At 38.5% G+C, this 22,753-nt stretch overlaps 3 protein-coding genes across 3 annotated transcripts; 2 read left to right on the forward strand and 1 right to left on the reverse strand.

Annotated features, from left to right (window-relative positions):
• Positions 1-1,905: 1,905 nt before the first annotated feature.
• On the reverse strand, positions 1,906-5,660 carry si:ch211-175m2.5 (uncharacterized protein LOC568697 homolog). Its single transcript, XM_041048688.1, has 6 exons — positions 5,543-5,660; positions 5,185-5,393; positions 4,909-5,094; positions 4,712-4,811; positions 3,096-3,226; positions 1,906-2,769 (listed from the first exon to the last, which is right to left on the reverse strand). The coding sequence occupies exons 2-6, from the start codon at positions 5,236-5,238 to the stop codon at positions 2,473-2,475; spliced, it is 768 nt and encodes a 255-aa protein (XP_040904622.1). The 5' UTR covers positions 5,239-5,393; positions 5,543-5,660; the 3' UTR covers positions 1,906-2,472.
• Positions 5,661-5,847: 187 nt separating this feature from the next.
• On the forward strand, positions 5,848-8,874 carry polr2g (RNA polymerase II subunit G). The gene is made up of 8 exons (XM_041048689.1): positions 5,848-6,055; positions 6,367-6,476; positions 6,797-6,956; positions 7,436-7,486; positions 7,590-7,655; positions 8,007-8,078; positions 8,228-8,261; positions 8,520-8,874. The coding sequence occupies exons 1-8, from the start codon at positions 6,044-6,046 to the stop codon at positions 8,531-8,533; spliced, it is 519 nt and encodes a 172-aa protein (XP_040904623.1). The 5' UTR covers positions 5,848-6,043; the 3' UTR covers positions 8,534-8,874.
• A 150-nt stretch (positions 8,875-9,024) lies between these two features.
• Positions 9,025-16,293, forward strand: eef1g (eukaryotic translation elongation factor 1 gamma). Its single transcript, XM_041048082.1, has 10 exons — positions 9,025-9,133; positions 10,063-10,221; positions 10,544-10,607; positions 11,203-11,345; positions 11,491-11,634; positions 11,771-11,900; positions 12,207-12,411; positions 13,189-13,361; positions 15,172-15,296; positions 15,928-16,293. The coding sequence occupies exons 1-10, from the start codon at positions 9,122-9,124 to the stop codon at positions 16,084-16,086; spliced, it is 1,314 nt and encodes a 437-aa protein (XP_040904016.1). The 5' UTR covers positions 9,025-9,121; the 3' UTR covers positions 16,087-16,293.
• Positions 16,294-22,753: the final 6,460 nt, after the last annotated feature.

Here is a 22,753-nt window from a genome sequence, read left to right on the forward strand (position 1 = left end):
TGCTCATAGTCATCATAAAATTAAATTGAAAGTTCTCACTATATTGCTACATCATTGCTGTAATTTTCTCTACTGGAGTAATTTTTTACTGAATTTGGAACCAAAATCTGTGAGCAAAATCCCCTTAGAAATTACTGTAAGTGCTGCTCAGATGAAGGATGTCTTAAGCCTGTTGCTAGTGCTATTTAATTTACAGTAATATCAATCCATATGAAAGTTAAGCTTCATGAATGATATCTACTTAACTGGTGTTCACCAATTGTTTTTTTTTTTCACTTGACCCACTATACCTCAACAGTCCTCTTGCTCTGCTGTTAAAGTCTCTTTTCTCCAGCTCTGTATCATGCCCCATTTGACATGTGTTTATCATGACAGCTTTTATCTTCCTCGGGAGAATAAAGACACAGTGCCAGGCCTCCCCAGGCTCCTGTCCCAGCTCACAGCAGGGATAAAATCTTATTGATTTGTCCGTCAAACTGCAATAAGAGACGAGTGAAAGCCTCCACCTGAAAGCTGTTAACCTTTTTTTTTTATGTGATCAATCTCCACAAAAACATAGATATCAGAAACTGGCCTCTTGTAAGCTATTAATGTTCTTGCGCTGAAGAGCAGCAATATGAGTGATGCAGGGCAGCCCCAGACCATAAATTAGCCTTGTCTGGAGCCTGGTGTCTCCTTTTAATACTAACAGGAGACACGAGGGTCAAAAGGGTTGGTGCTTAATGAGCAGCTGTAATAGTACATGAGCAGCTTCTAAGACATATGACACTTTATCAGGGTGATATGGACAGGACAACTGTCAGTGAAGTGACCTTTGCCAATGTCTGCGGATTCTCTTTCACATAGTTTAACAATGTTAAACCTATGCCTGAAGAATCCCTTTCCACTGAAGTAATTATCCAGTTTGGATGACTTTCAGTTGCTGGATGACTTTCAAGTTGTCGCTCAACATGTCAGCACTGATGCATCAAGTGAGATTCTTTGGGCTGAAATCAGTCATTCAATACACCTCTGTTCACAGTCAGATATGAAATGACATTTTTCTCAAGTGTGAGCATCCCCTAAATATTCAAGTGAGTTAAGGTAGTTTTTGAAAGACTTGTAAAACTTATAAAAGTTAATTTGCAAGGATGCTCTCAGTGCAACGCAGTGTGTGGAACTCTAACATCACTTGCGTGTGCACACCAAAGCCAATCTTCGGGTGATGCCTGGAGTCATGTTTGACTTCTGTCACTTTAGTAAACACACAGCACTGGGATGTTAGCATTAAAAGTAGGTTGCCAGAAAATAAATGTTGGGGAAAATGTTGTGTAGCACACAAAAATTAGATCAGAAATGCCATTCATCATGCATTCAGTTAAAGAAACCAGACAAAGTACAGCAAAGATTTGCATCCATCATGTATGATCCTAATCATGTTTGCGGAGCAAGAGGCCTCAGAGGAAATACTGGAAATCTTTGGCTTCATTTTAATGACTTGAATGAGACTGAAAAGTGGTGTCTACAGCTGTATATATCAAATGTACAGCACCCATCACATTATTCTTTTACCTGCAGTCGAGCAGCGTAGATTTAATCCATTCCAATATGTATATGGATGTGATGCCATCTGGTGGTGCTACACAGTTCCACCACTGGCTGTCCTGCCAGCAGTGGACTGTGATACAATGATTTACTCTAAATAAATCATTCTCAAAAAAAAGAAAGAGACTCTTTGTTTACTTGTGAAAGCTAAGTGGTAAAGTCACAAAAACAAGTGAAAATAGTTTTAAAACTTTAGAATACAAACTTGTGAACAGTGCTAGTTAGGCACAGTTATGCAACACATCATAACAAAGATTTCATTCAATGGATCTCCTAAACGAGGAAATAAAGAGCAGCCTTGAGGTTCTGAATTTCAGATGATTAGTTTTCATAGGTTTTAATATACAAACAAATCCTGTTTATGGGAATTTAAAGACAACTCCCGTATTGTGTAAATTCTCTCACAAAGTACAATCATTAAGTTTCATACACAAATAACTGCAAAAAAAAATTACTTGTCCCGATCACTAGAACCACCTAAAACTCAAAATGTCAAGGTAAATAAACATTATGACTAGATTTAGACACAAGTTTAGATCAAGTCATCAGCAAAACAGAGAACAAACACACAGCAAGGTCCACACCTCACAAACTCAGACTGTCTCTCTCACACCTCTTCACCATATTGACTCAACAGAATTTTAACGGCCTGAATCATTCACATGTAAAATTTCACATTATGAAGAAAATTTAAGAATTTCTCAATTTTTAGGGCTATTGCACCTCATTTCAACATAAATTGGAAAACATCTGATTTTTCACATGTAAGCGGGAAGAAAAAAAAAAAAACAGAAATGAGACAACAGCTAGCTACAGTGTGAACATATTGTTAGAGTAACATATGACCTTTGACCTCTCATAATCTTGTCGGTAACATGACCCCCCTTTTCACTTGCCCTCTCTCCCTGTCTTGTCCTTGTCCTTGCTCTTGTCCCGTGGTATACGGCCCATGTTGTAAAATTCTAGGTTTGGCCTCATGTCGGTGAGGTGAGCGAGCCGGTTGGACATGGCAAAGAAAGCAGCAATGGCAGCAATGTCCCAGGCATCTTCTCGGTCAAAGCCCACTTCCTCCAAAGATTGGAAGTGCTGGTCTGTGATGGTGTCGCAACGACACACAGCCATCGCAAAGTCCAGTATGGCACGCTCCCGAGGTTCCAGCTCTGCATTCTCATAGTTAACAATGACCTGGGTCATGTTATGGAGAGGGCTGATTAGACAGAGTGGATAGAACGAGACAAAATAAAATGCAACACATGCACATTCAATATAAAAAGAAAGGGAAATATAAGGTTGTGAAAACGTGAATGGTTGGAACATAACCATCAAATGCAGTTGTAAATGTCTCTTACAAAAAACACGATACATGAAATGTTTTCCTTTGCGTTACAAACATGCAGTGAGATGTATTTTGTGCAGCTAGCATTCAGTGGCAGGATATTATTATACTTTCAGCTGGGTCCCTGAATTGTATTACAAAAACCAGAGCAGAGAATATCAGTGAAAGATGGTACCTGATCAGAAAGAGTGGGTTTCTTAGAGTAGATGCGGTGCAGTGCACTGTGGGATACCACACAGTAAAGACACTTGTTGTGGATGCTGGTTGCCACTACAATCAGCTCACGATCTGCCTTGGTTAATCTGCCTGGAAGACATCAGATACTGAATTAATGTGACATCATGAAAAAAAACACAGCACATGGACAGAATAACGACACATTCACAACAAGTCCATGTTCTAGATTTGAGTTGTTTCTGGCCAAAGTCAACAAAATTAAACTGATAAATCAGTAAACCTGCTTCAGGGGAGTGGCCATAATATCAAAAACACTTGAAAAATCTCATTCAAAAGAAGCTTAAACCAAATGAACCAAATGAAGAGTTCTTGTACCTGAAACCACTTCCTCTTTATTGTGCGCCCTCACTGATGAAATCATATCCTACCTGCCAACAGTGCTTCCAACTTTGTGGGTTTGTAGCTAAATTTGCCAACTTTTAAGACCTCTTTAATGGCCTCATTAAAACAAGAGCCTATAGACACATCAGGCGACTTTTTGGGAAACAGTATCTACTTTCTTATACTTCTGCATGAATCTACAGTCTTCCCTGCTTGTTATGGTCGTGGCTCTCTGGGTTGATGTCTTCTGTCGATACGGTGAGTTGTAGAGAGCAGACAAATTCAAGCAATCACACTGCAGCCAGTTTGAAATATGAACAAGCTGCACATGTGCCAGTAAGGGCTCCACTAATGCCTACAAATCTCCATTGTCCCCACAAGAATCCTTTTGTTTTAGTTTGCTCTGGTTAACCTGATTAACCTGATTTTATTTTGACACTTGACCTGCTGCACTGTTAAAAGGAGCTAATGGGTAAGTGTCTTTTAAATATTGCATAAATGCTTTGACTTGTTTGGATATATGTAAATACTGTTTATACCACTTTACAGCACACATTTTGATAAGCATACAACTATGTAATGAAGTCATACATGCAAATTGGCACATGGCCTCCTTTACAAGGTCTTCAACTCAAGTTTCTTATAGTGGGAATGTCAGAAAGTAACCAGAGCTAAAAATGTAAATTATGTGATCAGTGCCAAAGTTACCTGAAAGCTACAGAATCAGTGAAAAACTAGATGCAGCCTGTGTTACTGAATCTGGATGTATGACTTCTTTCCACTCTCACTGTGTGCACACACTGTGCCTCACAGTGCCTGTTTAATGGATGGGTGGGGTTTCCTCCACATATATTCAGCACACCAAACATCACATGCTGTTTACACTGACCCGAATGACCATTTAATTTTGTTTTCCTACCTGATATATACCTGATAATGTTTCTACTAAACCTTATTCACCACAGGTTTGGAAGCAATACCTGCCACTACTGTTGGATCATCAGCTGAAACAGATTCAGCGTCACACCTGCCCCCTCATGTACCACCTGCACTCCAAAAAGTTTTTGCATGTGTCTGCTGCTACTAAAGTTCATCACGTGGGTAAAGCCATACAAAACCAACATCACTTCCTAATAGAGATCCACCTTGATGAATGAAATATCTTGGCTTATTCAAGTGGCGGATGTTGTGTCATTTAACCTTGTAGAACAAACATGCAGAGTAAACACTCACCTGTCTCCTTATTCATTAGTTCATTGTAGTATGCGAAGAAAGCTCTGAACTCTGCTGGCCTGTGAGAGAGGACTTTGAAGACATTTGGCAAAAAGCCTCCCTGTTAAGAAACAAACTTTTAACAAGTGGTTTATAGTATTGTGATAGCGCTAATATGCAACAGAGTTTAATGCCTCATAAATAAAGTTTTTTTTAACCTTTGACTCCACTTCCTCCATAAGCTCCACTATATCATAAGGTAAGTCCTTCTTATAAGGAACTGGATAGCGACTGATCTTCTCCGGAGGAGGGTCGCTGGAGAAATGTCTGGTCCCCGCTACCATCACTGCCGCCGCCGCCGCCGCCTTCTTTCCCGGCGACATGCAGCCCGCCCGGAGAGACGCCTGCACGGAGGACCGGAGATTCACATGAGGCACAACAGAAACGGGACTAAATGCGGAACGAAGAAAGAAGAAAAGTGCACGACAACTTACGAACTGTGTGAAGACGGAAGGACGAAACAACCTGGAGACGAGGTTACTCGCCATGACTGTCAGCTGAGAAAAACAGGCTTGTTTTTTGGGTTTAGTTTCTCCTCGTCGGTCTGGAAAGTACAGGAAAGCTGCCAGAGGGAGTGTCAAAGCCAGCAGTCAGCTCGGATGGTTTACAGTCTTCCCAGAATGATTAAGGAAGTTGGTTAGTGCTGCAAAATTAAAAAAAATACCTATCAGCCTTTTCCAACTTTCAGTCACCTGTCAGTTGTTCAATTAATGCTAGCCTAAATGTCATGCGTTATATCTCAGGATCCTATACAGGTTGTTTATATATTGTGATAATCCGGACTAAATTTACCCTTAATCTCCTGTTTTGTTTTTAAAAACCCTCTGTTTTGCTTCGTTGATATATTCACCGTCTAGTCAAGCAACCCAATCATAGAGCAGTACTGAGTCACGCCTGCTGTCTGTCCCCGCCCTCGTGTTATGCACTACTCCTCCTCGCCGCCAGGGGTCAGACTGTGTGTGAACTGGAACTGCAACTATGTTTCCACGGGGCTTTTATGCCTGGAAAACCCAAACAGATCAATCATTTTATCTAAGTTTCAGATGATTAAAATTAGGTCTATTGTTGGGGTTGGAGCGATGTATGCACTGGATTTGTGCTAAAGAACTACGCTCCCTGAGACACAGAACCCAGGGCAGCACAAGTTAAATGTTATCCGGGGTCAACCCGGTGACCCGGAAGGGACTTTGTTGCGAATGAGCGACGGGTTTTCATTCATCAAGTGGAAAACGCTTTGGGTAATTTATCAAAACAAGAACATTAATCGAGGCTGAATTGGATATCACAGCCGAAATGTTTTACCATGTAAGTATGTGTATTATTCTCCCTGTGTGAACCGACTAACAGTAGATGTTTTGTTTGTAAATGTTCGCCTAGCGTGATCGCTGCTTGGTTAGCATTGCTAATGTGGCTAAACAAAAGTTTAAACTCTGAATCTGCGTTTGTTTTACTGCCATACGGAAACACTAGTCTTTCCCTAGGCTTTACTTACTTTTCTTGTCTTTATCACTGTATCAGGACCCACGGGATCACTTCCATAAACACGTAAAACTTAAGTAGATTGTGCAATTACTAATAATGGTGGCTTATAATGCTTGTACATGTTGTGTTCACAGATTTCTTTGGAGCATGAAATCTTACTGCACCCGAGGTATTTTGGTCCTAACCTCCTCAACACCGTGAAGCAGAAGCTTTTCACAGAAGTGGAGGGTACCTGCACTGGCAAGTGAGTGGCTGCAAGATTCATTTACTGCACAATGCTAACCTGCCATTTTGTTAACGTGCAACATATATTGAGCTGGATCAATGTTACTAAAGTTCAGTGAACCCTTGCCCAAATCAAACGTGTGTATAGGCTTTCAGACATAAACAATTAGGCACTTCCCACTATTCTTATATTAACTGCCTTGTGATCAGTGCTATTTATTTTAGCTTTTTTAAGCTATCGTGACAATATCAACATATATAACAAATATATTAATTTTGGATTCATATTCCTGCATGGAAAAGCCTCACATATGTGTGTTATTAAATACTGTCTTTTAGGTATGGCTTTGTCATTGCAGTCACCACCATTGACAACATCGGGGCAGGTGTAATCCAGCCAGGCAGAGGGTTTGTCCTGTACCCAGTCAAATACAAGGCCATTGTGTTCCGCCCATTTAAAGGGGAAGTGGTGGATGCTGTGGTCACTCAGGTTAACAAGGTGAGGGACAGTACTGGGCAAGTTTAGCAGCCACTGTGCAGAATGTTTCATCTTGGGCATCATTACTATATGATGAGGGCATTTAAATTCCCACTGTGGCCATCACCACTGTGCCTTCATGCTGTTTTCTGGATGATACTGTAATACATCATGTTGACGCTGCATTGCTTGATAACGTTTTTTAAATGTCCCAAATGTGCACATTTACTTCTGAAAAATCTGTAGTGTATTATAAGTTGTTAATTTAATGCCTAAAACTGTTTGTTTTCTGATTAATCAGTTTTGAGTTAAAACGTGAAACAAGATAGATTGTGATATCAGTTTTAGTAATTATAAAGATCAGGATAATTATTCTGAAATTAGAGTAAATGTAAATGCTTAGAGTTAAGTTTTTTTTTCTAGTGGATGGTATCATAAATGTGATGTAATGAGCAACTTTTGTGTGTTAGTTAAATTATATATTTCCCTCTTTCTCGCAGGTTGGATTGTTCACCGAAATTGGACCCATGTCTTGCTTCATCTCCCGCCATGTGAGTCAGTCATCTGTAGCTGTTGACTGAATAGGTTGCCTTTGTTACATGTTTAGATTTGTTTCTTAAATGTTAATTCTCACAAGAAATGTTCTTTTTGCAGTCCATCCCCTCCGAAATGGAGTTTGACCCCAATTCTAATCCACCTTGTTATAAGACAGTTGATGAGGTGAGAATATTCAGTGTTATTTGTTATTACCAGCACCTGGATAGAAAACCATATGACACAAGAATGTTTAACAAAATAAATGCTTTTTTCCTCATTGTTCCATCTCTTAGGCTTTAACAACTTTTTAGATTAAACGAGTACTTGTAAAAATTCAGGTAATTATAGCTACACTGTTGTCAAAGAAGGTACTGTACTTTTCAGGAAATGTAAGTGATCATGAATCACCATTTCTCATAAATGGTGCAGGTTCAAAAAACACATTTCACTGTACATTGTACTATGTATAATTGTGCATGTGACAAATAAAGTTGAGTCTCGCATTTAAGTATGTTTTCTTCTCTTCTTTTCAAGGACATTGTAATCCAGCAGGATGATGAGATCCGGCTAAAGATTGTGGGAACAAGAGTGGACAAGAATGACATTGTAAGTAAAGACCATATATTTCACCTTGCCACAGAACAATAGAAAAAGATGTGTGACTATATCTCAGGTGTTACACAGTAGTTTATAGAAATGAGGCACTAACACTAATTTGCAGTAAGTAAAAAACAAGCTTTTTCCTTGTTTTACAGTTTGCTATTGGATCTCTCATGGATGATTATCTGGGTGAGTATTAAACCACAGAACACAGTCACACAGGTGGTAGCTGTGCTAATTAGATGGGCATGGATCGATAAAATGTCTTCTATTATGCCAAATTATTTTGCACAATAAGGGAAACGTGACTTTTTAGTAACAGGTATTTTATTGTCTCAGTTTGGTTACTGTGGTTGCCACAGAACAAATGTAGGTGCCCTGTTGATAAATTGTTTTATTTTCTGTTTTGTGATTGATCATTGAACATGCCTTCAACTTTATTTCCAGGTCTTGTGAGCTGATTCGCCCCAGAGGGTGCACATTACATGGGACATTTTATGTAGTAGCCTATTTCTTTCTTTGTTTAAATGAATATTTTTCTACACTGATTGATGTGGTTTGATGACAGATGGTGAAGCTACTTTGCTACTTCACTTATTTGTTTTATGCTGTACAGCCTATATTTGTAGGTTTTTTTTATTGTAAGTGGTAAAAGATTCAAAGAAAATGTAACCAGCTATACAGAAATAATTTGTATGCTTAATTTTCAGTTGGTTTTTTTTCACATAGAATTCATAATTTCCATTTCTGCTATGTATTGTTTGTCTGTGGACTGTAATAAAGTGTTTTATTTGTTCTTTTATTTTTGTATCCTGTTTTAAACATCATAGTATGTTAATACTATCTTTCTTTGTGTGAAAATAGAGGCGATTCACTGCTGTAAGTGTATGCCATTTGTAATTAGTATTTACACATTTTAAAGGCATCAGTTTGCCGGTACAAGTCATGAGGCGAAACGTGAGCGCGGAAACTTAAAGGGCGCGCACGCCTTGTGGCCGTAAATACGTCAGAGGAGCGCGCCCTCGTTCTTTCTTTCTCTCGTCCTGAAGATGGCGGCAGGGGTGAGTAAGATGGAGAGATGGCCAGTGATAGAGCACTCTTTGTACTTTCCTGGCGCAATCCGCTGAAAATCAGTCTCATCTGCACTCTAACTGAGCACCTTTGTACATACACAGTGCTCCCTGGTTGTTGTAGAGCTGTTTTAGGGTCTATTTTCAAAGAATTTCATTCAGTGTTCATTCTATCTGGGGTTAGCTCTTGCTATCCTGACGTCGCATTGAAACTGAATGACGCCCCTTTCCTGGCCCAGGCTTGTGCCACGTTACCTTGGCTATTTTCAGGCTCTGAAAATCAACTTTTACACTTGTTAATGTGTCCGCTCAGCCTCAGTACTTATGTATAGTTTCGTCAGCCAAGGCTGTCTTGTATTCGCGGTCGTAGTTTTATGCTGTGCAAACGAAGACTGGTTACATTGCCGGTAATGATGGCTAGTTAGCATTTAAAGCGAGCTCACAGCCACGTGAATATCTCAGGTTTTGCTAGTAGTTGGTTACTTAAGGTACACTTGGCAGCAGTAACCTGCTTTTGTTAGATTGACATGAAAATTGCCATGTAAACCCACTAGCCTTTACTGGCTGGTTGGGTTTTTGAGTGGTCAACCATCTGGATTTGGATGGCATTCATTTGTGTCTAGAGCCCTCAGAGTCCCTTGTTACTTCTTAACTGCAGTTCAACAAGCAGGTATGCAGCTCAGCATTTTGCAGTGGCTTTATTTTCCTCTTTTATCTTATTGCAGATGTCTCGTAGTGTTATAAATTGAAAGATGAGAGTACATATTATGTTAAAATTTTGAGAGATTTCCATGAGAACATGCTTAGGCCAACTCAATATGTAGTTACTCTGCCTGCAAAATTGTGTTTTATTTGTTCAATTTAGTTTTGTTGTCTTAGACTGTTAAATAATTTCAATGTTGTCTTCCGCTTCCTTTCAGACTCTGTACACGTACCCAGACAACTGGCGGGCCTTCAAGGCCCAGATTGCAGCCCAGTACAGTGGTGCTCGCCTCAAAGTGGCCAGCAGCTCCCCTGCCTTCACCTTCGGGCAGACAAACCGTACTCCTGCCTTTCTCAACAACTTCCCTCTGGGCAAGGTTAGTGCGACTGGTTTAGTTGGTTAAATGGGATTGCCCCAGTTTTTCAAATACATCTATATTCAGCTTTGAGGGTCTCCTTTTTCACAATAGCTCTCTTGTGGCAGTGTTAGCAGTGAATATGATCAAAACAGTCGCTGGAACTGTTTCTAAACCCAGCTCATTAACCAAAGGTTAAATATAATTAGTAGGGTTTTAACTGGTTTGACTACACCGTTGTTATATAACTTACTAAATCTGCTTATACTCTTAACTACTTGATTCTTTGGATGACAAAATGAAAAAAGGTGAAATTATTATTTGATTTGGTGATTCTTTGTAGGTACCTGCCTACCAGGGAGATGACGGCTTCTGTCTGTTTGAGAGTAATGCCATTGCTCACTACCGTAAGTCTCACATTAACTAATAATTAAATGGTTAGTGTCTTATGCCCTCTCAGTCCGGGTGTTGATTCAGAGGGTTTATATTTATAGTTAAGTCTTAAATTAAGTTGAGTAAATGCCACTTGGTTTCATAGACAACTTGTCCACAAAATCTTAAATGTTCATCACAGGTGTAGAGTGTGTGGTGGAATATGTCATTAGAGTCATCAAAACATGGACTTCACAGGTTACTTTGTTTTAATATGCATTTAGGTTGTTCATTGTGGAGGTGGGCCAAACCTGTAAGCCAGCATGTGTAGCATATGGTCCCTCAATGGAATACAACCAATATTACTAGTTATCTGTTGCACGGGTCCAACGTTTGAAATTCCTTTTGCACATCTATGCACCTTTGTCTTTTAACTAGTCTGCACTTGTAACTGCATTTTCACGCATGTTTAAAGACAGTCCATTTATGTTGAAATACAGAATTCATGTCATGAATACCCACCTGCTGTATGTGTTCAGTGCAGAAAATGTAGACTAACTCTGAAATGTTGACTAGAATTTTTTAAAATTTGATTTCTGAAAAAAATACTTTTCTGTCTTAAAACTACAGTGAGCAATGATGCCCTGCGTGGTGCCACTCCCCAGGCCGCAGCCCAGGTGCTGCAGTGGGTGAGCTTCGCTGACTCAGAGATCATCCCTCCAGCCAGTGCATGGGTCTTCCCCACTCTGGGAATCATGCAGTTCAACAAGCAGGTATGCAGCTCAGCATTTTCTGGCCAAGCTAATGACTTAAATGATTATTTGGTAGTTGGCCAGAGTTCACCCTGAGATAGTGACTTGGTGCTTGACTATACTTTAAAAATCCTGCATAGTCATCTTTTTGTCTGGGTCTGTCTAGGCCACAGAGCAGGCCAAGGAGGACATTAAGAGAGTTCTCACTGTGCTGAACCAACACCTGAACACCCGCACCTTCCTTGTGGGAGAGAGGGTCAGCCTTGCTGACATCACTGTGGCCTGCTCCATGCTCTGGCTCTACAAACAGGTTTGACATACAGCAGGCAACCGTTACACAAATAGCCACACACTCACTGGTCAATAATTTTAACATTCTTTGTAGCAACAATTTTTCTATGAAATTACATTTGAGCTGCTCCTTAACAACTCTCTGTACCCCGTAGGTCCTTGAGCCTTCTTTCCGTCAGCCATACGCCAACGTGACCCGCTGGTTTGTCACCTGTGTCAACCAGCCCCAGTTCAAGGCTGTCCTCGGAGAGGTCAAGCTGTGTGAAAAGATGGCCCAGTTTGATGGTAAGTTACCATCAATAAGATCAGAAAGCACACTTGGCACAACTGCCTTTTGATGGGTGAAACTAGTAGTACTCATTTTGTCACAGAATTCTTGATTGTTAAGCAAAAATATCTAAAAAAAAAAATGTGTAATGAAGCTGTGCAGTCTTACATAGTTCTTCTGCAAACCTTCTCAAATTTCTTGTAAGATTTAACAGTTAATTTCCAAAGTCCCTGCCAGAGAGCGGTCCCAGAGATTGCAACACAAAAGACAGATAATTGGAACATTTAACAGAAAACATGTTTTTCATTGTTCTGTTTGTCCAGCCAAGAAGTTTGCTGAGATGCAGCCCAAGAAAGAGACCCCCGCTAAGAAAGAGAAGGGAGGAAAAGAGGCTGCCAAGCCTCAGGAGAAAAAAGAAAAGAAAAAGGAAGAGAAGAAGCCAGCCCCAGAAGAGGAGATGGACGACTGTGATGCTGTTCTGGCCGCTGAGCCTAAAGCCAAGGACCCCTTTGCACACCTGCCTAAGAGGTAAACATCTGGAGGCTTTCCTTGTCTGTCTAGTGTTTGTTTTGATATGCTGTTTAGTTTTTGTCATCCAGAATTTGTTCCATGTCTAGCTAACAATTTACAGGTGTTCTGATTCAAGCAGTGGCCAGCCACGTGCCATGCAAACAGTCTGTAGGTTTTTATTCCAGGTGATCACCTCAGCAGGTTATTGTAGTACTTCTCCACTACTTAAATGTACTATTAATCAGGGAATGGAGGCATTTTACTCTCCATGGTGCATTTGGAGCATTTGGTGACATATTGAACATTTAGGGCAAGATGTTTGGTCTGCAGACCATGTGTTGAGTGGTAACAAGCCTGTACATTAGTCCCCTCTTTGGGTAAAGCAGAGTGTCCCCTGTCATTGGGCAAGGCAGTGTCCAATCATGGCACCAAGTCTTAATCTGACAGGGGAAGAGAAACTCAAGACCATATTCATCCCAGTCATCTCTGTTTCAGTGAGCAAAAGGCTGGTTCATGCTGTGGCCACAAATGAGATTCTTTTTTCTTTTTCTTTTGTTCACCTTTATATATAACCTGCATATTAACAAATTATACATGATGTGGTGGGGAAATAAAGAGAATTAAAAGTGAGCATCTAGATAACATTTCTGTAGTTTAGCCCCTTGCAAGGTCTTAGTTCCTCACCTTGTTGTCATGTTCTCCTCCAAATGTATACAGAAAGCAGGAATGTATAACCTGATCTTTTCCTCCTTTTTTTCCCCTCCTTTTTTAAAATGTATTTATTTTTTTGTTCAGCGCATTTGTCATGGATGAGTTCAAGAGGAAGTATTCCAACGAGGACACTCTGACAGTAGCCCTTCCCCACTTCTGGGAGCACTTCGACCGTGAGGGGTACTCCATCTGGTATGGCCAGTACAAATACCCCGAGGAGCTTACACTTACCTTCAAGAGCTGCAACCTTATCACAGGTGAGACTCGGCAACCAGCCACTTTACCTAACGCATCAGTTGTGCTCATATTTTAATGTGACCAAAAGTTTGGCTTGTTGGGCAACTTCCATGTGTCCTTGAAAGTTGTTTTTTTTTTTTTTTTTTTTTTTTTTTTTTTTAAATCTTGGATTGTGTTAGGCCTATAGAGCTTTTAAACATCAGTTATAGGCCTCGTGTGTAGAGCCTGGAGTGACATAGACCGATATCTTCTACATCTATTGGAGAAGTTTTGCTTCGCTTCAGTGAAGCAGAACCTTTCTGGGAAGCTGATTCAGGGAAGATCATCTTCAGAGAATACATAACTAAGGACTAGTAAACAAAAAGCTTGCTGCTCAAGCCAGTGCTTAAAAAAACCTAAAAGTCTCAGCTGTTTCTCAGAAGTTGCAGTGTAAAGTCTTAGTTTTTTGGTCTCAATGTATCTATGGTGCCTCTAAAGTTCATAGGAAAAAAAAAAGATTCAGATCAGTTTTTTCGATGCACAACCTATCTGTATTTTAAATTGTTAAAGAATACACAGGGGTGTGCATGTGTGGCCTGTGTTCAAATGCAGACTATTTGTTGGGTAGAAATAGACTTGCACTATAATCAGGATCCCTCATCCCTCTGTGGGTAAAGTGGAGCGTCCCCTGTCATTGGGCAAGGCAGTGTCCAATCATGGCACATAGTCTTAATCTGACAGGGGAAGAGAAACTTGAGACCATATTCATCCCAGTCATCTCTGTTTCAGTGAGCAATAGGCTGGTTCATGCTGTGGTCACAGTAAAACAAGACTGAGCTTGGGACACTGGAGTGTTACTCTGTATGGCAGGACTGCTCTATTTACTGCTGTATTTTAGTTTGAGCCTTTTTCTTCATCTATTTCTGAGAAGCAGCCATCAAAGTTGATGTGGATCATCCTAACAAACCTCCTGAAGTTTGGTGCTGAGTAAAGTCTTTTACAACAAAAACTGGTGACAAACATGAAGCAATTGTTTAATGTAGGGATGCACCAATCCACATTTTTTCACTTCCGATCCGATCCCGATACCTGAATTTGGATATCTGCCGATACCAATACTATTCTGATACCAGAGCTCTGTTTGCTTTAATATTATTGTTATTATCATTATTGTTGATTTTATATGATGCTGTAATAAATCTTCTCTACAGGCAAGTATGATATGTACGAATGTATGCATGTATGTCCCAAAAAGCAACTTGAGGTAAGTATAAGGTCAGAAAAACAGGAAATCCTGTTAACGTCAATATTTATTAAATTCAAGAGATACTCATAAAGGGTAATCTTCTTTTAGATTACCCCTCTCCAAATAAAATAGAAATAAAAAGGACTACTTGATCTGATCAGCACAAATTAAGTATACTGGCTCTTGGAACAGCAACAAATAAAGGTTTTTCAAATCTCAAACATCCCGAGGGGCGGAAGCTCACTCACGGTTCATTTTCTTCCTGCTGTACCTAGAAGGGACATAAGTCTGTGAGTAAAATATTGTTTGTGTGTGAACTACCTGTAAGGCTTACCTGTTATGGTGTCCCTTTGGTTTATCGTTTGAGTGTAAATGTTAACAGCGCGACCGATGCTAATGCGCTAGCCCATCGGAAATCTCTGTAGGTTGGATAGGAAATTTCTGATCCGTGAAAAATGTTGGCATCGGAACCCGATACCTATACCTATACTGCCCCATCCCTAGTTTAGTGTGTTGGTTATAATTGCTACTATGCTCTGTTGTGGATTTTGGATTACATTAATTGATACCCAGCATGTATCAAACGCCCTCCTTGATCTTCACAGGTATGTTCCAGCGCCTGGACAAACTCAGAAAGAATGCCTTCGCCAGTGTCATCTTGTTCGGCACAAACAACGACAGCAGCATCTCTGGCATCTGGATCTTCAGAGGCCAGGACCTGGCCTTCACTGTACGTATTTAGGAGTAAACACACCTTCTGTGGTGTTCTGACTTTATAACGTCCCAACCCTCAAGCATTTACTGCCTGTTTTTGACAAACTGATTTATTTCCCGAGAGACAAAGGTTTTGATTGGATGATACTCATTATCTCTGAGTTAGTAGATGGTCCCCTGTCATTGGGCAAGGCAGTGTCCAGTCATGGCACCAAGTCTTAATCTGACAGGGGAAGAGAAATTTAATTCCATATTCATCCCAGTCATCTCTGTTTCAGTGGGGCAAACGGCTGGTTCATGCTGTGGACACATTAAAAAAAAAAATCTCAAAAACTTGTCTGTGCTGCTTTAGTTTGGACTTATGTCACCGGCTAGATTTGATTGCAGCTGAAAGTAGAAACAAATTGTGAGGAAATTAGTTTTATCTGTATTTGCTATGAATTGTGCCATTATTCAGATTAACACGCTGCATCCTACATGGTCTGCACTTGAATGCTCACCATGTGATGGTCCAAGTATTCCCTGCTGGATAAACTGGCACAAGTAGTCTATCATCTGATAATCAGTATTGGTGGTACACTATCAGCTCAGACCTGAGGGTATCTCGCTCCCATTCAAATAAGGCATTGTTTTTATTCCTCCCCCAGCTGTCTGAAGACTGGCAGATCGACTATGAGTCATACGACTGGCGCAAGCTGGATCCAGACAGCGAGGAGTGCAAGACCATGGTAAAGGAGTACTTTGCATGGGAGGGAGACTTCAAGCACGTGGGTAAAGCATTCAACCAGGGTAAGATCTTCAAGTGAGAGGACACTGGGACAGTCTGAACGAAAGCACTCTGCGCTTCTGCTCTCCAAAACTTACAACCTATGGACTTTCAGCCACCACGTGCTTACTTAACTGCAAGAATGACTTGGAATGACAGTGTTTAAAGACGACTGAATTTTGTCTCAGTGGCCCCAAACTGGGTTTTTGTTTTGACCTGCAAAAATAAAGCATTTTCCACAATGCCATCTGTGGGATGTGATGTGTGGTGTATGACTTCAGGCCAAATGTATTTTTGTTGTTTTAAAGCCTTTTTTTTTTCTCCTTTTTTTTATGTTTTGGAGTGGTAACTCCAATTTCACAAATAATTTCCAGTCAAGAGTACCACCCAGAGCAGGGACAAATAGAGAGGTTGTTAATGAGAATATTTTATTTAGAGGGCACCATTATCAGTAAACAGATGGGCAGAGTAATGCAACATCAGTCAATAATCTTGCCTTGTTTTTTTTTTGTTAACCTTTAAGTGAAAGCTCTATGGAAGTGTATTCAGTATGCTGACATCAGTGTCGTATGGCACAACAGCGCTCACTTATTACCACACCCAGGGGCAGTGCTGGGTGTGGTTGGAGTTGTATCAGATTTGAAACTTTCAACCAAAAGGGGTCAGTGAAACTGCTTTTCAGCTTGATATCAAGTTACATTATGTAACATTTGTGAGTCACTACAAACACCTTTTGTTTCACTTAAGACTTGATTTTGTGAGTGGAAGAATACATTTAGCATTTAGTTAACATTTTTGTTTCTAACACTTAAATCAGTCCGCAGCAGCTGAGCAGTGCAGGTCATAGCCCCAGATGGTGTTGCAGTGTTCTCTAATCCCTGCAGAGGGCAGGCAAAGACTTATTACTGGAGAGCCGATGGGCTTGTTGAATGGAGAGCTTCCAACAGAGAAAGAAAATGACTGGGCAGAGCTCTGTGGTTTGCTCAAACTTAGACGAAAATGTCGTCTGTTTTAAACTGTGGGCTCTTGTTTTGATGTTGCTTGTGCTTCCCCAAGGAGAGGAAGCCTGGAACAAATCTTTATAAAGAACATCCAGTTAGATGCCCCTTGAAATGTCATCTACAAGGCCATGGGTCATAAACATAAAACTTTTGTACTTTTTCCATTTAAGTTTCTCTTGAGTAAGAAACCAGAACGTTTAGTTTTGTCATATTTTCTACCAAAAACATTTAGGTTAAATCTACTTACATGCCCATTTTTGGAAAATATGAAATTAGCTTTGAAATGGGATAAGCCTGTACACTGGCTCAAAACGACAATTATTTAAACAGGCAATGTTACCATGCCAGTCGGATCTTCTTGCACTTAATCCACTCATTATTTAATTCTGTAAAGATGTACAAATAACATACTGTAAATGCACACAGTATCTGAGAATTATCTACTTGACGTGACAGATGGATATGAAAATCTGTTGTGTGGTTTGACCACACCCCACACAAATGCAGAAATGTTGTTTTTCAGTGCCTACTTCTGCAAGTTGGTATCATCAAAGACTAAGAACTTTCTAATAACAGGGATAGGCTTTGTACAGGACATTTTCTGTGCATACATAGATTCAGTCATTCTCGCATCAGACTGAAAGTCTAAACTGAGGCTGAAAAGGTTCTTTCATTTCTGTCCTTTTATAAGTGAACAAAGTTTCTGAATTTTGTCTGTGCCAGGTAGAGTTAATGTTGAACTGTGAAGACAAAGCACTTGATTTAATCGGACACACCCAACTCTATGAAAGTTTGTATAACACTTTTGATCATTTGTTGTTGACCTTTCCCACACCTGCAGCCTGGCTTATCCTTTTACCTCTGCCATAACTGATTTCTTTGTTCGGTGCTTCATTTTTGTTTGTACAGTAGCTACAGGTAAAATAGGACACCTGAACCAGCCCATATCATGTTTATTGATGTTCATATTATGAATTTAATGCCAGTTTGGATACGTTCAGTGACGTATTTAGCACAATTACTGTTGTTTAATCACTGAATGAGTTAAATTCTAAAGTTTAGAAAGTGTTGGGTGGATCTCTTTTTGTCTCTGACACACACACACACTAACACACATACACTAGAGATGCACAAGAGAGGAATCTCATCCCAGAGTGAGTCAGATGTGTCATTTTTTCCAGCTTACTAAGCGTGATTCAAGATCATTTTGGCACAACCATCTTCCACCAGTGTTGAATCAGGGAGGTCATTTTAGTTTGTTCTGTGGTCTCATGGAAATCAGAAAATGGAAATGTTCCCATAACAGTGAAGCGCCCAAGTCCTTGAACACATGACTCACCCATCCTGTGGATCACGGTGGAAGAGGGCTGTAACTTGAGCAAATAACTTTGACTTCACCCACAGCATAGCAGCAGTTACAACACTGCTGATGGCTAACCCTTCGATTGCTGAGGGAGTGGTGTTACAAAAGCCTTTTCATCTCGCAATCAAACATGAAATGAATGTGAGCAGAACACAGTTTTAATTCTCTAGAGGCAACTTTCCTACGCAAAAGCAGCAATAACAAGTCAGTACAATATTCTGGTCCTTATTAGGGCCCGAGCACGAAAACTTGTGCAAGGCCCTATTGGTATTGGAATGATTCTTGTTATTAGGGACCGAGCATGAAATTCGTGCGAAGCCCTATTGTAACTGAAGGAATTATTATTCTCTTTCATTTTTCTCCCGCTGCTTTGTCGGATAATTTGACCCCCTGAACATGCTCAAAATTGTCCCCCGACGAAAATTCTTGTTTGACACTGTCCGTGCAACTAGGTGTGGCCAAATGGCTCTGTAGCGCCCCCCTAGACTGTGAAAATATTCACCGTAAGACCTACGAACTTGAAAATTGGTACACAGATGCATCACGTCGAGACAAGAAAAAAAGGCTCTTGGAGCAAAATTCCACCATGTACAGGAAGTCAGCCATTTTGGAAAAACTGCGCCATTTTGCGTTTCGCACTCACCGTACTTTGACTAACTTCTTCTAAAGGGAATTTTCCGATTGTGCTGAATTTTGGTCAGATTGCTCAGAAGGCATTAGGGACCAAAAAACATCAAATTTTTTGATGTGTGTCACACGGTCTGCCTGTGGCACCACCACAAAAATGTCCCTTCACCAACACACAGGAAATGGATGTATTTGTGGTTGTATCTCCCACATACTTAATCCAAAGTGGATGAAGAAAGTCAGGTATGATGATCATGTGATACTATGACGTTTTTTATGACATTTTGAGGTAAAAAAAATTTTTGACTTTTTTTGGCCGATTTTGAAGCCTTACTATACTATGATGTTTTTTATGACATTTTGAGGTCAATAATTTTTTTGACTTTTTTTGTCCGAAAAAAACGCCATACTATACTATAACGTGTTTTATGACATTTTGAGGTCAAAAATTTTTTTGACTTTTTTTGTCCGAAAAAAACGCCATACTATACTATGACGTTTTTTATGACATTTTGAGGTCAAAAAAAATTTTGACTTTTTTTGTCCGAAAAAAACGGCATACTATACTATGACGTTTTTTATGACATTTTGAGGTCAAAAATTTTTTTGACTTTTTTTGGCCGATTTTGATGCCTTACTATACTATGACGTTTTTTATGACATTTTGAGGTCAAAAAAAATTTTGACTTTTTTTGTCCAAAAAAAACGCCATACTATACTATGACGTTTTTTATGACATTTTGAGGTCAAAAATTTTTTTGACTTTTTTTGACCGATTTTGATGGCTTACTATACTATGACGTTTTTTATGACATTTTGAGGTCAAAAAAAATTTTGACTTTTTTTGTCCGAAAAAAACGCCATACTATACTATGACGTTTTTTATGACATTTTGAGGTCAAAATTTTTTTTGACTTTTTTCGTCCGAAAAAAACGCCATACTATACTATGACGTTTTTTATGACATTTTGAGGTCAAAAATTTTTTTGACTTTTTTCGTCTGAAAAAAAACGCCATACTATACTATGACGTTTTTTATGACATTTTGAGGTCAAAAATTTTTTTGACTTTTTTTGTCCGATTTTGACGCCTTACTATACTATGACGTTTTTTATGACATTTTGAGGTCAAAAATTTTTTTGACTTTTTTCGTCCGAAAAAAACGCCATACTATACTATGACGTTTTTTATGACATTTTGAGGTCAAAAATTTTTTTGACTTTTTTCGTCTGAAAAAAAAACGCCATACTATACTATGACGTTTTTTATGACATTTTGAGGTCAAAAAATTTTTTGACTTTTTTTGTCCGATTTTGACGCCTTACTATACTATGACGTTTTTTATGACATTTTGAGGTCAAAAAAAATTTTGACTTTTTTGTCCGAAAAAAACGCCATACTATACTATGACGTTTTTTATGACATTTTGAGGTCAAAAATTTTTTTGACTTTTTTCGTCCGAAAAAAACGCCATACTATACTATGACGTTTTTTATGACATTTTGAGGTCAAAAATTTTTTTGACTTTTTTTGTCCGATTTTGACGCCTTACTATACTATGACGTTTTTTATGACATTTTGAGGTCAAAAAAAATTTTGACTTTTTTTGTCCGAAAAAAACGCCATACTATACTATGACGTTTTTTATGACATTTTGAGGTCAAAAATTTTTTTGACTTTTTTTGTCCGATTTTGACGCCTTACTATACTATGACGTTTTTTATGACATTTTGAGGTCAAAAAAAATTTTGACTTTTTTTGTCCGAAAAAAACGCCATACTATACTATGACGTTTTTTATGACATTTTGAGGTCAAAAATTTTTTTGACTTTTTTTGTCCGATTTTGACGCCTTACTATACTATGACGTTTTTTATGACATTTTGAGGTCAAAAAAAATTTTGACTTTTTTTGTCCGAAAAAAACGCCATACTATGCTATGACGTTTTTTATGACATTTTGAGGTCAAAAATTTTTTTGACTTTTTTTGGCCGATTTTGATGCCTTACTATACTATGACGTTTTTTATGACATTTTGAGGTCAAAAAAAATTTGGACTTTTTTTGTCCGAAAAAAACGCCATACTATACTATGACGTTTTTTATGACATTTTGAGGTCAAAAATTTTTTTGATTGTTTTTGGCCGATTTTGATGCCTTACTATACTATGACGTTTTTTATGACATTTTGAGGTCAAAAATTTTTTTGACTTTTTTCGTCCGAAAAAAACGCCATACTATACTATGACGTTTTTTATGACATTTTGAGGTCAAAATTTTTTTTGACTTTTTTCGTCCGAAAAAAACGCCATACTATACTATGACGTTTTTTATGACATTTTGAGGTCAAAATTTTTTTGACTTTATTCGTCCGAAAAAAACGCCATACTATACTATGACGTTTTTTATGACATTTTGAGGTCAAAATTTTTTTTGACTTTTTTCGTCCGAAAAAAACGCCATACTATACTATGACGTTTTTTATGACATTTTGAGGTCAAAAAAAATTTTGACTTTTTTTGTCCGAAAAAAACGCCATACTATACTATGACGTTTTTTATGACATTTTGAGGTCAAAAATTTTTTTGACTTTTTTTGTCCGATTTTGATGCCTTACTATACTATGACGTTTTTTATGACATTTTGAGGTCAAAAATTTTTTTGAGTTTTTTTGTCCGAAAAAAACGCCATACTATGCTATGACGTTTTTTATGACATTTTGAGGTCAAAAATTTTTTTGACTTTTTTTGGCCGATTTTGATGCCTTACTATACTATGGCATTTTTTATGACATTTTGAGGTCAAAAAAAATTTGGACTTTTTTTGTCCGAAAAAAACGCCATACTATACTATGACGTTTTTTATGACATTTTGAGGTCAAAAATTTTTTTGATTGTTTTTGGCCGATTTTGATGCCTTACTATACTATGACGTTTTTTATGACATTTTGAGGTCAAAAATTTTTTTGACTTTTTTTGTTCGAAAAAAACGCCATACTATACTATGACGTTTTTTATGACATTTTGAGGTCAAAAATTTTTTTGACTTTTTTTGGCCGATTTTGATGCCTTACTATACTATGACGTTTTTTATGACATTTTGAGGTCAAAAAAAATTTTGACTTTTTTGTCCGAAAAAAACGCCATACTATACTATGACGTTTTTTATGACATTTTGAGGTCAAAAATTTTTTTGACTTTTTTTGTCCGAAAAAAACGCCATACTATACTATGACGTTTTTTATGACATTTTGAGGTCAAAATTTTTTTTGACTTTTTTTGGCCGATTTTGAGGCCTTACTATACTATGACGTTTTTTATGACATTTTGAGGTCAAAAAAAATTTTGACTTTTTTCGTCCGAAAAAAACGCCATACTATACTATGACGTTTTTTATGACATTTTGAGGTCAAAATTTTTTTGACTTTTTTCGTCCGAAAAAAACGCCATACTATACTATGACGTTTTTTATGACATTTTGAGGTCAAAATTTTTTTTGACTTTTTTCGTCCGAAAAAAACGCCATACTATACTATGACGTTTTTTATGACATTTTGAGGTCAAAAATTTTTTTGACTTTTTTCGTCCGAAAAAAAACGCCATACTATACTATGACGTTTTTTATGACATTTTGAGGTCAAAATTTTTTTTGACTTTTTTTGGCCGATTTTGACGCCTTACTATACTATGACGTTTTTTATGACATTTTGAGGTCAAAA

The sequence above is a fragment of the Toxotes jaculatrix genome, chromosome 10 (assembly GCF_017976425.1).
Source record: "Toxotes jaculatrix isolate fToxJac2 chromosome 10, fToxJac2.pri, whole genome shotgun sequence".
In the NCBI taxonomy this organism is placed as follows: Eukaryota; Metazoa; Chordata; class Actinopteri; family Toxotidae; genus Toxotes; species Toxotes jaculatrix.